Source organism: Rana temporaria, chromosome 12 (assembly GCF_905171775.1).
Source record: "Rana temporaria chromosome 12, aRanTem1.1, whole genome shotgun sequence".
NCBI classification, from domain to species: domain Eukaryota; kingdom Metazoa; phylum Chordata; class Amphibia; order Anura; family Ranidae; genus Rana; species Rana temporaria.
In genome coordinates, this window is record NC_053500.1 from 73,447,620 (window position 1) to 73,462,736 (window position 15,117).

The 15,117-nt window shown below is 44.0% G+C and overlaps 1 protein-coding gene and 1 long non-coding RNA gene across 4 annotated transcripts in view; one reads left to right on the forward strand and one right to left on the reverse strand.

The window, feature by feature from the left end:
- Positions 1–15,117, forward strand: part of LOC120918555 (probable ATP-dependent RNA helicase DHX58) — a 140,895-nt gene that overhangs the window by 71,073 nt on the left and 54,705 nt on the right. For all 3 annotated transcript variants that reach the window (XM_040330193.1, XM_040330192.1, XM_040330194.1), the window contains exons 8-9: positions 7,371–7,627; positions 8,245–8,394. In XM_040330193.1, coding sequence (XP_040186127.1) covers positions 7,371–7,627; positions 8,245–8,394 — 407 coding nt within the window. The remainder of the gene's footprint in view (positions 1–7,370; positions 7,628–8,244; positions 8,395–15,117) is intronic.
- Positions 8,836–9,780, reverse strand: LOC120918556. The gene is made up of 4 exons (XR_005744418.1): positions 9,733–9,780; positions 9,568–9,614; positions 9,263–9,449; positions 8,836–9,168 (listed from the first exon to the last, which is right to left on the reverse strand). It is a non-coding gene; the product is annotated as an uncharacterized LOC120918556 (long non-coding RNA).

The window sequence follows — 15,117 nt, forward strand, 5'->3', positions numbered from 1 at the left end:
AGCCAGCGGATGACAAGTCCCTCTCTGCTCACTGAGCGGGGAGGGGCTTGTGCAGCGCCGCTGTCTCCTATGGAGAGATCTGATCAGCATGTCCATTTTTATCAGATCTCACCCGATCCGATCTGCCATTGACGGATGGGGACGTACGATTTTGGTGGATCGGGTCAGATGTCAGTGGACATGTCTCCCCTGACATCCAACGCTCTATAGGCATGCATGGAGCGGCCGTTCAGGTCCGCCGTCAAAACTGACAGGCAGACCTGGACGGTCCAACCGTGTAAAAGGGGCCTTAAGCTCATGTTCACGAGATAGAGGTGTAAGTATTTTAACCACTTCAGCTCCGAAAGGCCTTACCCCCTTCATAACCAGGCCATGTTTTGCTATTCAGCACTGCACTACTTTAACTGGCAATTGCTCAGTCATGCAACACTGTATGCAAATTAAATTTGTATGATTTTTTTTCACACAAATAGAGCTTCCTTTTGGTGATATTTGAGTCTTTTATTTTTTGTCATATAAATGAAAAAAGACCAAAAATGTCTGTCATAAAACATATCTAATAAAATCAAATTTCATCATAAATCTAGGTCAAAATATATTCTGCTACATGTCTTTGGTAAAAAAAATCCCAATAAGTGTATATTAATTGGTTTGTGTGAAAGTTATATCATCTATAAACTATGTTATATACAGCCCTCAAATTTTCCACTTGCCTACTCGCATTTGCCTTCTCACCATCCATATCAAATAACAGGTCCACTGGTAAACGGGTGTTCTGCCATACAACAGAAAGAAAGGAGCATAGCCAGTTGCTTCATGCCTAGTACAATTACATGCATGGATTATTTGTGGTAAATACACTTTCCACTGAGCTTTTTTTTCCCCTCTTCCAATGTACAAAGCATTTGCAATAATGTTCTATTCAATTTTCCAACAGGGTTGCTTTGAGGATGATATGGCGTTGTTTTAGAATGTGTTATTCCAGACAATCGTCTTAATCCTGCATATAGACCAATATGGGATGTGCTGCTCCCTCAAGGAGGTTTCTCCTTTCTTCCAGCGCTGCCTTTATGGCCAGCAATTCTACGTCGGTGTCGTAGTTCCTCTCTGCGGGAGAAAGCTTGCAGGAAAAGAAAGCCACGGGATTCGGCAGATCTTTAGGACCTTGGTGTTGGGAAATGACTGCTTCTGATGCGTCTTCTTCTAGCACATATGGTAAAGATGGGTCGGGATATCTAAGGACAGGTGCTGAAGTGAACAGTTTTTTCAAGGTGTCAAAGGCGACCTGTGTCTCTGATGTCCACTGGAAGTGGAGGTTCTGTTTAGTTCGTTGTGTAATGCAGGTTATGATGGCGGAAAACATCGAATGAACCTCCTGTATCGAAATTTGTAAATTCGAAAATACGTAAATTAGTACATTAGTAAATTCGGAAATTCGAAAATTCATAAATTTGAAAAATCAAAAATCCGCAAAAATTTGAAAATCCTAAAACAAGAAAGAAATTCTGAAAATGTGAAATATTAGCTAACTAACTAATAATAACTGACTATTAAATTATAGGTATTGGAATTTCCTTAAAAATGTTGTCTGTTAGTCAACGTAACAAATGAATAATAAATAATAATAATAATAAAATGTTTTTATTATTATTATTATTATTATTGTTATTTATTAATACTAATTTGTTACATTCCATTCGTTTAGATACTGCATTCGTTATTTTGGATAATTCGTAACTTCGGACAAATTCGTATTCGTTATGCCCACTAACAGCCAAACTTGAAAGGAAATTCCAATACCTATAATTTAATAGTTAGTAATAGTATAGTTATTATTATTTAGTTATTATTTTGAATTTTTGGATTTTCATTGTCTTAGGCCCCGTACACACGACCAGTTTCCTCGGCAGAATTCAGCTTCCGACCGAGTTTCTGGCTGAATTCTGCCGAGAAACCCGGCCGTGTGTACACTTTCGGCCGAGGAAGCCGACGAGGACCTCGGCGAGGAAATAGAGAACATGTTCTCTATTTCCTCGTTGTTCTATGGGAGCTCTCGGCCCGCCGAGGTCCTCGGCGGCTTCAGGGCTGAACTGGCCGAGGAACTCGATGTGTTTGGCACGTCGAGTTCCTCGGCCGTGTGTACGGGGCCTTAGAATTTATGGATTTCGAATTTGCGATTTTTCTGAACTTAAGCATTTTTGAATTTACGCATGTTCTAATTTACGCATTTTCTAATTTGCAAATTTTCTAATTTATGAATTTACGAATATTCCTCTTTCCGAATTTTTTTATTTACTGACTGGAAGTACAGGTGACTGGCACTTCCCTTTCCAGGAACAGAAATGAGATGAGAAGAGTAAGGTGAGTGGCACTGACGGGTGAAGAGAAGCGGTTGACAACGGAGATTGTTTGCCACGTATGTGTCTCAGATGGGCAGGTGCGCACTTAATGGCCTGTACCCCCTCCCCCCCGCAGTAGAGGCAGAAGTTATGTCGTTGGTGTAAACGTTCTTCAGGAGACAGAGGGGGCGTACAAGTCCAAGTTGCATAGGCTCCGCTGCTTTGGCTGCAGGAATCGCTGGAGTAGGCAGGATTGGAGCTGGCAGGAGCTGGGATCCGAGGTATCACCCAAACCGGACGCTGCTGCTGGGCAGATGTTTCTGACCGTTGCTCCCGGAGCCGCTGTTCGATCTGTATTGCTAATGTGATAAGGGCCTCCAAGGTGCTTGGAACTGCGACTGTGTTGTTCCACTGTGTGTCTGCACTCCAGCTCCTAAAGTCCATCTGCTGGAGCATGTGAATGGCAGCCTCTGCTGTTGAGGTCCGCTGCGCTGTGGGTTGTCATATAGACTGGCCATTGCATCAAAGAAGGTGGACCGGGACTGTAGCAATATGTCATTCCTCTCCAGCAGCTGATGGGCCCAGGACTGGAGTTTGCCCCAGAGCAGAGAAATAATGAATTCCACTTTAGTGGATTCCAGGGAGAATGCTCGAGGCTGCAATCATCCCGAGGGCGAATCCCCCATGATGCTTCAACCAGACATCGGTGTCCACTCCTGCAGATCAGGCAACCAGGTCAGCGCTGGGAATACACGACCACTCTCTGCCATTCTGCTCCTCTGCTAGCGTGGAACGCTGGCTCTTCTCTAGAGCATGGCACAGTCCCCTTGCATTCAGACAGGCTGGCGTCTGTAAAACTGATAGTCAAGCCCCCTCCCCTGGCATGCAGCTGTAACCCCTTGTCAGACAAACTGAAGTTTGCAGGCATGGTAAAATAGGATGCATTAAGGTGAAAAAACATGAAGCATTACAACCCCTTTAAGGAGGCCTGCCCCCTGCCAATCCAGATTGGGTATTGGTCAGGGCTCCTCAGAACATCTCAGATGGCTCCACCCCCCCCCTCCATCTCTCTTTCCAGAAAGCACAAGAAGATTCTGGAAAGAAGTGGGAGGTCTTAGTGACACCACCTGTGAGTCGCCCAGCTCTATTCTAGGTCACTCCCAACCCAGATCACAAAAACACATCCAGGCTTGGCTGCCAGCCAAGTCTGGAAATTTACCTACTCTCAAAAAAAAAAACTGTACTATCCTTCAAGCACACTAGAGGGTGCTACATATGTGAGATTTTAGCTTCTGTATTGTGCACCATATCCTTCCTTAATAAGGGCAAGTGGATTCCGATGAAGCAATCTTATGCATCGACCCACCAGGCTTTTTTTGCACATGCATTGTGTTATTTAATGGATCTTGAGAAAGGATATGGATTGCTTTTAACATCTTCCTGGCTGGCCTATAGCAGAATGACGGCCGGGCGGGGGCTCCATTGTTTTGACTGGACATCATATGACGTCCTTCAGAACAAGCCACTCATGTGTGCGGGGGGGGGGGGGGGACACACAGCACGTGGTCAGTGGTGCGATGTGTCGTTTTGGAACACTGCATCTCCTATCACGGTAAAGAGCCTATGACATCACAGCTGATCACAGTGTAAATAGAAGGTGTCAGTCATCTGCATTCCTCTACTTGCGCTGACAGTGCGTGAGTCGAAAAGAGCTGATAAACAGGTCTCCTGACAGGGTGGTCTGCACTGATAATCAGTGCATTGATTATCAGTGCAGTCTCATCAGTGATGCCAATCAGTGTTCAATCAGTGATGCCAGTCAGTGCCCATCAGTGCTTTCTTTCTGTGTCCATCAGCGATGCCTATCAGTGCCTCCTCATCAGTGTTGCCTATCAGTGCCACCTATCAGTAGTGCCTCATCAGTCCCACCTATCAGTGCCCATAAAGTCTGCCCATCAGTGCCGCCTATCAGTGCTGCATATCATTGTCCATCAGTGCTGCATATTAGTGCCTCCTCATCAGTGCCGATCAGTGCAGCCCATTAGTGCCTGTCAGTGCACATCAGTGAAGGAGATAAATTACTTATTTACTAAATTTTGTAGCAGAAACCAAAAATTTCTGTCTTTTTTTGTTTGTTTATCAAAAATAAAATACTTGATTAAATACCACCAAAAGAAAGCTCTATCTGTCACAAAAAAAAATATATAAAAATGTTATTTTAGTACAATATTATCAATTGGCCTGGGCAGGAAGGGGTGAAAGTGCCCAGTATTGAAGTAGTTAATGTTTCTATGTCTTAATTGTATCAATAAAGCTGTACCTTTTATATGTTTTTATAATTTATGTTTGGTCTTGTGTGGCACACAAATCCCCCTACTCAAATCCTGTGATAAAGGGTCTGATATGGATTGGGGGGGGGGACCTCCACGCTGTTTTTTTTTCACTCTTTTCTATTCCCGCCAAGCTCCCTGTAAATTTTCAGTCCGAACTTTTGCTTTGCTCCAACTGCCCAACTCTACCCAAGAGGCAATCAGATATTCCCTGGATCAACTTTACCTATAAATGTTAGTATCCAGTTATGTACTATTATGTACATTTAGTAAATAATCCAGGGCTTTTTTTATAGCAATCTACTAAACTGGACAGAACCCCCTCTTGAGGGAGTCTATTCCACATTTTCACAGCTCTTACTGTGAAGAAAGCTTTTTGTATTTGGAGATTAAATCTTTTTCTCTAGACTTAAAGGGTCACTAAAGGAATTTTTTTTTAGCTAAATAGCTTCCTTTACCTTACTGCAGTCCTGGTTTCATGTCCTCATTGTTCGTTTTTGCTTTGATGTTGCTGTAATTCCTCTCTGTTCTGGACACTTCCTGGTTGTGTGTTTCCTGATCACCACAGTACTGGGAGATTTCTCACTGTGGTGACTAATCAAGGAGGTGTGTCTAAAACCCCTCAGCACGAATCCAGTTTCGTTTTGCAAAACCTTCACTGCCCTCTATTGGCTCTCTGGCTCTGTACATCAGAGAACCAGGAAACAACAGCAAAAACGAAACTAAACTGCAGGCACATTATATGATTGGTTTTTATCTATTTTTAATCATGTTTAAAAGGAATCAGTTAACTATTATGTCTCTATACCCTGTAAACAGTCATTTCAGCAAAAAAATGTTTTCATTTAGTGACCCTTTAAGTACCCCCTTGTCCTCTATGATGACATTACAATGAATAACTCAACACACAAGTACAGTACACTATACGGACCACTTAGGTATTTATACATGTTGATCATATCCGACTTAATCTCCTCTTCTCAAAAGAGAATAAATTCAGTTGTTCCAATCCTTCCTCATAGCTGAGCGCGTCTCTCTCTCTCTCTCTCTCTCTCTCTCTCTCTCTCTCTCTCTCTCATGCAAAAAAGGATTTTGCTCGCTTTGGAAAATGCTGTTTGACATTGCATGCTATTATTAAGCTTATTATACCAGAAAACCCTCAGATCTTTCTCCACCATTGATATATATACTGATATATATACTGCATGTATGATGCATTCATATTTTTAGCAGCCAAATGCATAACATTACATTTATCAACATTACACCTCATTTGCCATATAGTCAATGGCGTCGCTATGGGGGTGTGTGAGTGCGGGCCGCATCCAGGTGACACTCGCCAGAGGGGTGACACCAGGGCTGGCGCTATCATAAGTGTGAGCTGCCCGCCAGTGGGCCCCAGAGAAGGTAAGAGCCGTGGCTTATTGGAAGTGCAGGTGGCCAGTGCAGTATCTCTTCTGCCTCGCTTCGACTCCCTCAGTCATTTCTATGGGCAGACAGGGACTCGGGCTTGGAGTCGGGCTGTAAGGCCACGTACACACGGTCGATCCATCTGATGAGAATGGTCCGACGGACCGTTTTCATCGGTTCACCGCTGAAGCAGACCGATGGTCTGATGTGCGTACACACCATCAGTTCAAAACCTGATCGGGTCAGAACGCGGTGACGTAAAACACACGACGTGCTGAAAAAAACGAAGTTCAATGCTTCCATGCATGCGTCGACTTGATTCTGAGCATGCACGCGTTTTGAACCGATGCTTTTGTGTGCTTACCATCAGTTTTGATCGATGGTCAGCCGTCCATCGGTTCGATTTTAAAGCAAGTTCTAAAACTTTGGTCTGAAGGACAAAAGTCCGATGGGCCGTACACACGGTCGGTTTGGACCGATGAAACTGGACTTCGGTCCATTTTCATCGGTTTGGACTGGTCGTGTGTACGCAGCCTTAGTGTCAGTACCCCGTCCTGTCACTGCTATTCTAAGCTTCTCCCTCATTCCACCACCTATTCAATCCCACTCTCTGACTACCAGTTGTGTCCGCCCGACCCTGCCCACACTCCAACTACCTGCATGCAATGCCATGCAATGCCTCCCTCCTTTTCTCTCTCTCCCCCCTCTATCCCCCCTTTCCCTTTATCCCCCTTTCTCTCCACACCCCCTGAAAAACTCCAGACCAGGTAGAAACAAGGTTTCAAAGCTTTAACTTAGAAAAGACATCTCAGACAACATGTAAGAACAATATTTCTCCTACATCCCAATTTCTAACTCAGGCTACCCTGACATACCTGTAAAAGGTAGAGTCCGTGTATGATCAAGGGATCCAAGTGTCACTTTCCAGTATTGGTTTCTTCGGGGCGAACTATAGGTCTCCATGACCTTTTACATGACGGCAGTACCAAGCGACATTCTTCCACTCCTGGGTGCGGTTCTCTGATTTTCTCCCTCAAGTCTCTTATGGACTCTGGGTCCCTGTGCTCGGGGGGGGGGCTCTCCGCTGGGGGCTCTTTGCTTCGGACCACTGTCTCTCTTTTATATCACAGGACCATTGGTTCAGACCCAAAAACAACCCACCAAAACCAAAGAACCGGGAAAGGCATTAACCCTTACCCTCCTGTTCCCGAGCAGCAGCTCACTGGCATAATTTCAACCCGCTTACAGACATGCTGGGAAAAGGGGCATTTATTTATTTTTGCTTTTTCAGATAACAATGGCCACCTGCTAGAACTGAGCAGAGACCAGAACAATGAAAATCCCAAGCTAAAGAGGCTTGAAGAGATTCTCAAGGAGCACTTCCAGTCCTCGCAGGGTTCCCGCGGGATCATCTTCACTCGCACTCGGCAAAGTACCCACTCCCTGCACAACTGGATCACTAGCAATTCCACTCTCAAAGAGCTGAAAATAAAGAGTGCGGCACTAACTGGAGCTGGCTTCAGCAATCAGACCAAGCACATGACACAGGTATTAAAGTAGTTAAGTCTGCTAGCAGAAACTGACTGCATTGCTCCCTTAACATGACAATTACAGAAAAAATAAAAATAACATTAAAGCAGTCCTAACTGTAGGATTAAGAACAGGACTGAGACATTACCTTAGTCCAAAAAAGACATAGGTCCATTTATAAGAAGACAATCACTTACATTTGTGCAGTATGTTTACATAATATGATATTCAGCTTCATTTAATAGTCATATTGCAGCATTTTCCTCAACTACCCCAATTTGGAAAATACAGCATTATGGCCACTAGATGGAGTTGGCGATCGCAAGAAGTAAACATAGTAAACCAATTATGGTGATTATTCATGACAGCTGTGTGCTTAAATCATTTGCACAGCATATTTTTTTTATAAATAGACCCGATTGACTAGTGTGGTAGCGTTATTACCTATAGTGATATGGCATCATCATAGTAATGTAATCAGATCATCATAGTAATGTGTTATTCCAGCGTTTTCAAGTTGATATTGCTTTGCAAATAAAACATTTTAACTTCTTTGGTAATCCAAGGGTTAAATCAATTTTAAAATTTCCTTTAGTTCAAGTAATATTTCTTGTATTCATTATCTGTGTTCACAGAATCAGCAACAGGATGTCATTAAAAATTTTGATAAAGGCTCGCTAAATCTGCTAATTTCGACCAGCATTGGGGAGGAGGGACTTGATATCCCAGAATGTAATATTGTTGTACGTTATGGTCTCATGACTAACGAAATAGCAATGGTGCAGGTAAGATATCGCTGTAGCAGGTGTGATGTATAAAATTATTACTATTATTATACAGGATTTATAAACAGTACAGTTACAATACAATTCAATACAGGAGGAATCAAGGCCCCTGATTGTTAGAGTTTACAATCTAAAAGGGAGGGTCAAGTGATACAAAAGGTAATAACTGTGGGGGATGAGCTGATGGAGAAAATAAAAGTACAGTGGTTAGGTGAAGGCAGGATAGGCTTCTGTGAAGAGAAAAGTTTTCAGGGATCGCCTAAAAATGGATAGAGTAGGAGCTAGTTGAACAGATTGAGGTAGTGAATTCCAAAGAATGGGAAAGGCTCGGGAGAAGTCTTAGACGCGAGCATTGGAGGAGATGACAAGGGAACTAGAGAGCCGGAGGTCTTGGGAGGAACAAAGATAACGATTTGCTTGGTATTTTGAGACTATATGAATAGAACATCTTTGATAGTCTGGTCTCAAATAGTTGCCGACACCCCTGATGAACAGAAAAAATGGAGGATCCCCCAGGGTGGGGCTTTTTAGGCAACAGTAGTACAAGTAGTCATAGTAGATACAGAAATAAGTAATAGTTTAATAGTAACAAAAGGTATCAAACAATATATGATAAACATGTATAATACAAAAGTTTAAAAACAACACATTAATGGGGTGTGGTTGGAAAAGAGTGAAGAGTCCACGATATAATACTGGGCCCAACGCGTTTCGGGTTTCCTTCTTCAGGGACCGAAGTATGTGTGGAGTCAAAAAGTGTGACAAACAACTTTTCTAGAAAAAATAAATAAATAGCAATGTGTTGAAAATAATAACATACAAAGGAAAAATGTATAAATATTAAACTGGCACAGATAAGAAAACATACCACCCAAGACGTTTCAAAGGCTCAGCACACCCCTTAAGAAGACTTCGCGGTCAGGACGCATGGCAAACCTCGGATGGTGAAGAGAGGAATGAGGACTGGCATCTGTGTCAATCACAACGTAGCAAGACCTTTGGCCCGAGGTGTCACAGCGTAAAAAAGTTTATTATGTTGTATTTTTTATTTTTACCTGTCCCAAAATATAAATAAAAAAAGGACAGGATAATATCAACGAGGCAAAAGGTCGCAAAAAATCGCAAAAAAGAGAAAGCTGAACCACGAATTTATATATGAGGTGAGAGACATACCTGTAATGTCAAAGAGTAGCCAAAGAGGTCAGTAGAGGGCTCAAAAGCTAAAAAATGAAAATAATATGGATCACAATTTAGAAATGTGCAGGGTATGAAGAAATGACATGTAAGGCAACAGGTTGGAAGTCGTGCTGGGAGACATACAAGGAAAAAGTTACTTACATGGGAAGAGGACACAAGCAGTGTGAGGTGTATACAGATGCTGCAGCCGTCCAGCAATGTCTGACATTGTGGGGCTGCTGGGCTTTAAATAGGAGAAGGGAGGGAGGGGAGAGTAAGGTGGGAGGAGGCTGTCACAGCACGACTTCCAACCTGTTGCCTTACATGTCATTTCTTCATACCCTGCACATTTCTAAATTGTGATCCATATTATTTTCATTTTTTAGCTTTTGAGCCCTCTACTGACCTCTTTGGCTACTCTTTGACATTACAGGTATGTCTCTCACCTCATATATAAATTCGTGGTTCAGCTTTCTCTTTTTTGCGATTTTTTGCGACCTTTTGCCTCGTTGATATTATCCTGTCCTTTTTTTATTTATATTTTGGGACAGGTAAAAATAAAAAATACAACATAATAAACTTTTTTACGCTGTGACACCTCGGGCCAAAGGTCTTGCTACGTTGTGATTGACACAGATGCCAGTCCTCATTCCTCTCTTCACCATCCGAGGTTTGCCATGCGTCCTGACCGCGAAGTCTTCTTAAGGGGTGTGCTGAGCCTTTGAAACGTCTTGGGTGGTATGTTTTCTTATCTGTGCCAGTTTAATATTTATACATTTTTCCTTTGTATGTTATTATTTTCAACACATTGCTATTTATTTATTTTTTCTAGAAAAGTTGTTTGTCACACTTTTTGACTCCACACATACTTCGGTCCCTGAAGAAGGAAACCCGAAACGCGTTGGGCCCAGTATTATATCGTGGACTCTTCACTCTTTTCCAACCACACCCCATTAATGTGTTGTTTTTAAACTTTTGTATTATACATGTTTATCATATATTGTTTGATACCTTTTGTTACTATTAAACTATTACTTATTTCTGTATCTACTATGACTACTTGTACTACTGTTGCCTAAAAAGCCCCACCCTGGGGGATCCTCCATTTTTTCTATTTTGAGACTAGGTTAGTAATGTAGCTGGGGGCCAAGTTGTGAATGGCTTTGTAAGTTCCTGTTAGTATTTTAAATTGAATTTGTTGGGTGAGTGGCAGCCAATGGAGGAACTGGCAGAGAGGAGTAGCAGACGTTGTAAGGTGGATGAGTCAGGCAGCAACATTCATGATGGACTGAATAGGGGATAGCCTATGTAAAGGTAGGCCAATGAGAAGGGAGTTGCAGTAGTTGAGGCGAGAGATGACCATAGAGTGAATTAGGAGCTTTGTGGTGTAATTGGTTAGGAAGGGGCGTATTTTGTAGCTGTTGCAGAGGTTTTGGACAGTGATTGAATTTGGGGCCAAAAGGAGAGTTCAGAGTCCAGGGTAACACATAGCACCCTGGCATGTGGGAATGGGTTGATGGTTGTGCCATTGATTTTGACATAGAAGTCAGGGCATGTGGTGAAGGAAATATTATGAGATCGGTTTTGGACAGGTTGAGTTTGAGGACATGGTGTGTGTGACATCCAGACTGATATGTCTGTTAGTAAATTAGTGATGTGTGAGGAGACTGAGGGAGAGAGCTGAGGAGTAGAGAGATTGATTTGGGTGTCGTCAATGTAGAAATAACATTAAAAGTCATGGGAGGCAATCAACTGGCCCAGGGAGGAGGTGTAGATTAAGAATAGGAGAGGTCCAAGAACAGAACCTTGGGGGGCCCCAAAGGAGAAAGGAAGAGGAGAGGAGGAAGTAGAATTGTTTGTGACACTGAAGGTGTGGTGGCATAGATAAGATGAGACAGAGTAGTGTACAGTGGGTGTGGTCAAAATTGCTCTTGCTGACATTATTTCCCTGCCCTGCCCCGCTCTGCGCCCCAGTGATGCCCAACCTGCACCCAGACAGCCCTCTACAGCTCTTGGGCAGTAGCAGATTTGTGTGTCACTATCTCGGTTACTTGGGGAGCTACAGCATGGCCTGAATAATGTGTCCAGGTTTTAGTCCGCCTGAACCCAGGACACATGATTCAAAACATGGACTGTCCTGGTGAGACAGATGGCAACCCTACACTGCACTGGACAGGCTTTCCACCCTAACACACCGGGTGTAAATAACACAAGGAATTTTATTAGAGAATAAAAATGTACAGTGGACATGTGAATATCAACAAAATAGTACAGTAGCATAAAAACATAGTTCATCAATTATTAAGCATAGATAGTCACTGCTTGCTTGGGCTGGTCAAAATACAATAAAACCACAACATCCAGAAATCAACATCAGGTTTGTGTAACAGGCAAGAAAATTAGAGCTAGAATTCAATTATCTTGAGCAGCCACTAGCCCAGCCCAAAAGATCTTCTGGAAATTCACCCCATCGGGGGGGGGGGGGGGAGGGGGGGTGGAAGGGAAGGAGAGGGGGGGTGGAAAGGATGCAGCATCGGGGATCAGGGCTTACATCAACATTCTACACCGTGAGATGTCTGGCCTCCACCCATCTCGACCATATTTTGTGGAACTTGTTAGGGCAATTACGACCCATATATGTTAACTTATACAAGGGGAGGGCCGCATTCACCAGCTCCCTCCAGGCAGAAACCCCAGGTGGATCGGGCCTCTTCCAGTGAATCAAAATAATTTTCCTGGCGTAGTAAGCACAGTAAAAAATGAAAAGTTTGGTATGTGTGGTGGTCGGCAGATTATCAGTCACCCCCAACACGAGGACCATGGATTTCAGTCCAACAGGCGTCCCACTAAGCGAATCAATGTCAGCAACCACCGTCTGCCAGAACCCTTGTATTTGAGGGCAGTCCCATACCATATGCATGAAATTGCCAACAGCCCCCCTACAGCGTGAGCACCGGTCGTCATCCAGACGATAGATGACCGTCAATCTTTGCGGCGTGTAATACACTCTGTGGAGAAATTTCACCTGGATGAACCGGTCTTTAGCCGCGATCATCAACGGGATATATTTTTGGAGGCCCTCAGACCAGTCCTCCTCTGTGAGACCAGGTATATCCCTCCGCCAGGCATTGAACGCCCATACTGCACCATTATTACCAGCACATGTAAGTCTAAGGTTTATGGAGGAGAGTGTTCTATCAACAATAGAGGCTATCAAGAGTCTCTCAACTGTGTGAGGGTAATCAGCTCCGGGAACTGGGCCCTAACTGCATGTCGGAGCTGCAAGAACCGGAAATACATCCACGGGGGCAGGGAGAACCTACTTCTAAGCTCGCTAAAGAGAAGAAGTCGACCTTGGGGGATAACATCACTGAGAGTCCTGACCCCGCGGCTTGCCCAAGCCTTCGGGTCAGGCACTGTTCTTAAATGGGGCAGCTCAGGATTGCCCCATAATGGAGTATGGGGAGAGAAGGTCCGGGGCTCTACCAGGGTCCCCGAGACCTCCCGCCAAACCCCAACCATGGTCCTCATGGGGTGGTAATATTTGCATTAGAGCGGGGCCCCCTATACACTAAGGCCCAGATTCTCATACATTCGCGCTGCTCCTGGGCAGCGTAATGTATGAGCTCTACGTTACACCGCCGCAGGTCTACAGGTTTAAATCCTGATTCTCAGAACACTTACCTGTAAACTTGCGGCGGTGTATCATTAGATTGCTCGGCGCAAGCCCGCCCAATTCAAATGGGGCGGGCACCATTTAAATTAGACGCGCTCCCGCGCCGAGCGTACTGCGCATGCTCCGTCGGGTAAATTTCCCGACGTGCATTGCGCTAAATGACGTCGCCCCGACGTCATTTGCCTAGATGTATACGTAAATGGCGTCCAGCGCCATTCACGGACGTCTTACGCAAACGACGTAATTTTGATTCAATTCGACGCGGGAACGACGGCCATAGTTAACATTGGTTGCCCCTGCTAATAGCAGGGGCAACCTTACGTGTCGGGTACGCTACGCAAACGACGTTAATTCGCTGCGTCGACCTCGCGTATGTTCGGGAATCGCCGTACTTACCTCATTTGCATAGACAACGGGGAAAAGCGACAATGCGACACCTAGCGGCGGGAAAAAAAATTACTTTTAAGATCTGACAGCGTAACAGCCTTACGCTTGTCAGATCTAATGGGTACCTATGCGCAACTGATTCTAAGAATCAGTCGCATAGATACCCGGGGCCAGATGAGGAGTTACGACGGCGCTAATGGTGTTGCGCCGTCGTAACGCCTTCGAGAATCTGGGCCTATAACTTTTACGCAAACCAAAACTAAAACTGAGGAAATTTTTTTTTTTTTTATAGATTTTTGGGGGATATTTATTGTAGCAAAAAGTAAAAAATATAGATTTTTTTTCAAAATTGTCACTCTATTTTTGTTTATAGCGCAAAAAATAAAAACCACAGAGGTGATCAAATACCACCAAAAGAAAGCTCTATTTGTGGGAAAAAAAGGACGTCAATTTTGTTAGAAAGCCACGTCGCAATTGTCAGTTAAAGCGACGCAGTGCCGAATTGCAAAAAGGGGCCTAGTCCTTTAGCAACAAAATGGTCCGGGGCTTAAGCGGTTAGGAAAGTTAGGCCCAGATTCTCAAAGGCGTTACGACGGCGCAACACCATTTGCGCCGTCGTAACTCCTCATCTGGCCCCAGGTATCTATGCGACTGATTCTTAGAATCAGTTACGCATAGATACCCATTAGGCCCCATACACACGATAGGATTTATCCGCGGATACGGTCCGCCGGACCGTATCCGCGGATAAATCCTCTGCGGATTTTAATTCGATGGAGTGTACACACCATCGGATTGAAATCCGCGCCGAATTCCCATCGCGGTGACGTGTCGCGCCGTCACCGCAATGATGCCGCGGCGACGTGCGCGACGCTGTCATATAAGGATATTCACGCATGCGTCGAATCATTACGACGCATGCGAGGGATGGGTTCGGACGGATCGATCCGGTGAGTCAGTACAGACCACCGGATCGATCCGCTGGAGCCGATTCCAGCGGATAGATTTGTAGACATGTCTACAAATTTTTATCTGCTGGAATTTGGAAATATCCGCTGGAACGTACACACCAGGGGATCTATCCGCTGAAACCGATCCTCTGAGATTTTTCAGCAGATGGATCCTCTCGTGTGTATGGGGCCTTAGATCTGACAGGCGTAAGGCTGTTACGCTGTCAGATCTTAAAAGTAGTGCTGTCAAACGATTAAAATTTTTAATCGCGATTAATCGCATTAATGTCATAGTTAACTCACGATTAATCGCTCTAATTTATGACGAATTTCCCCACAAATATCGCACAATTCTGCAAGTGATTATAATTTATTATCGCTGTTTTCTAGCTGATCTAAAACCATTTTTGACATAAAGGGACACTTTTGGACAATCTACAGTTTTTCAGGCAGAAAGAACAGTTTTTATTTTATAAAAGAACATGTAGGGCACTGGGCAGACCACTAGGGACAAGGGGGGTGTGTATTTTTTAC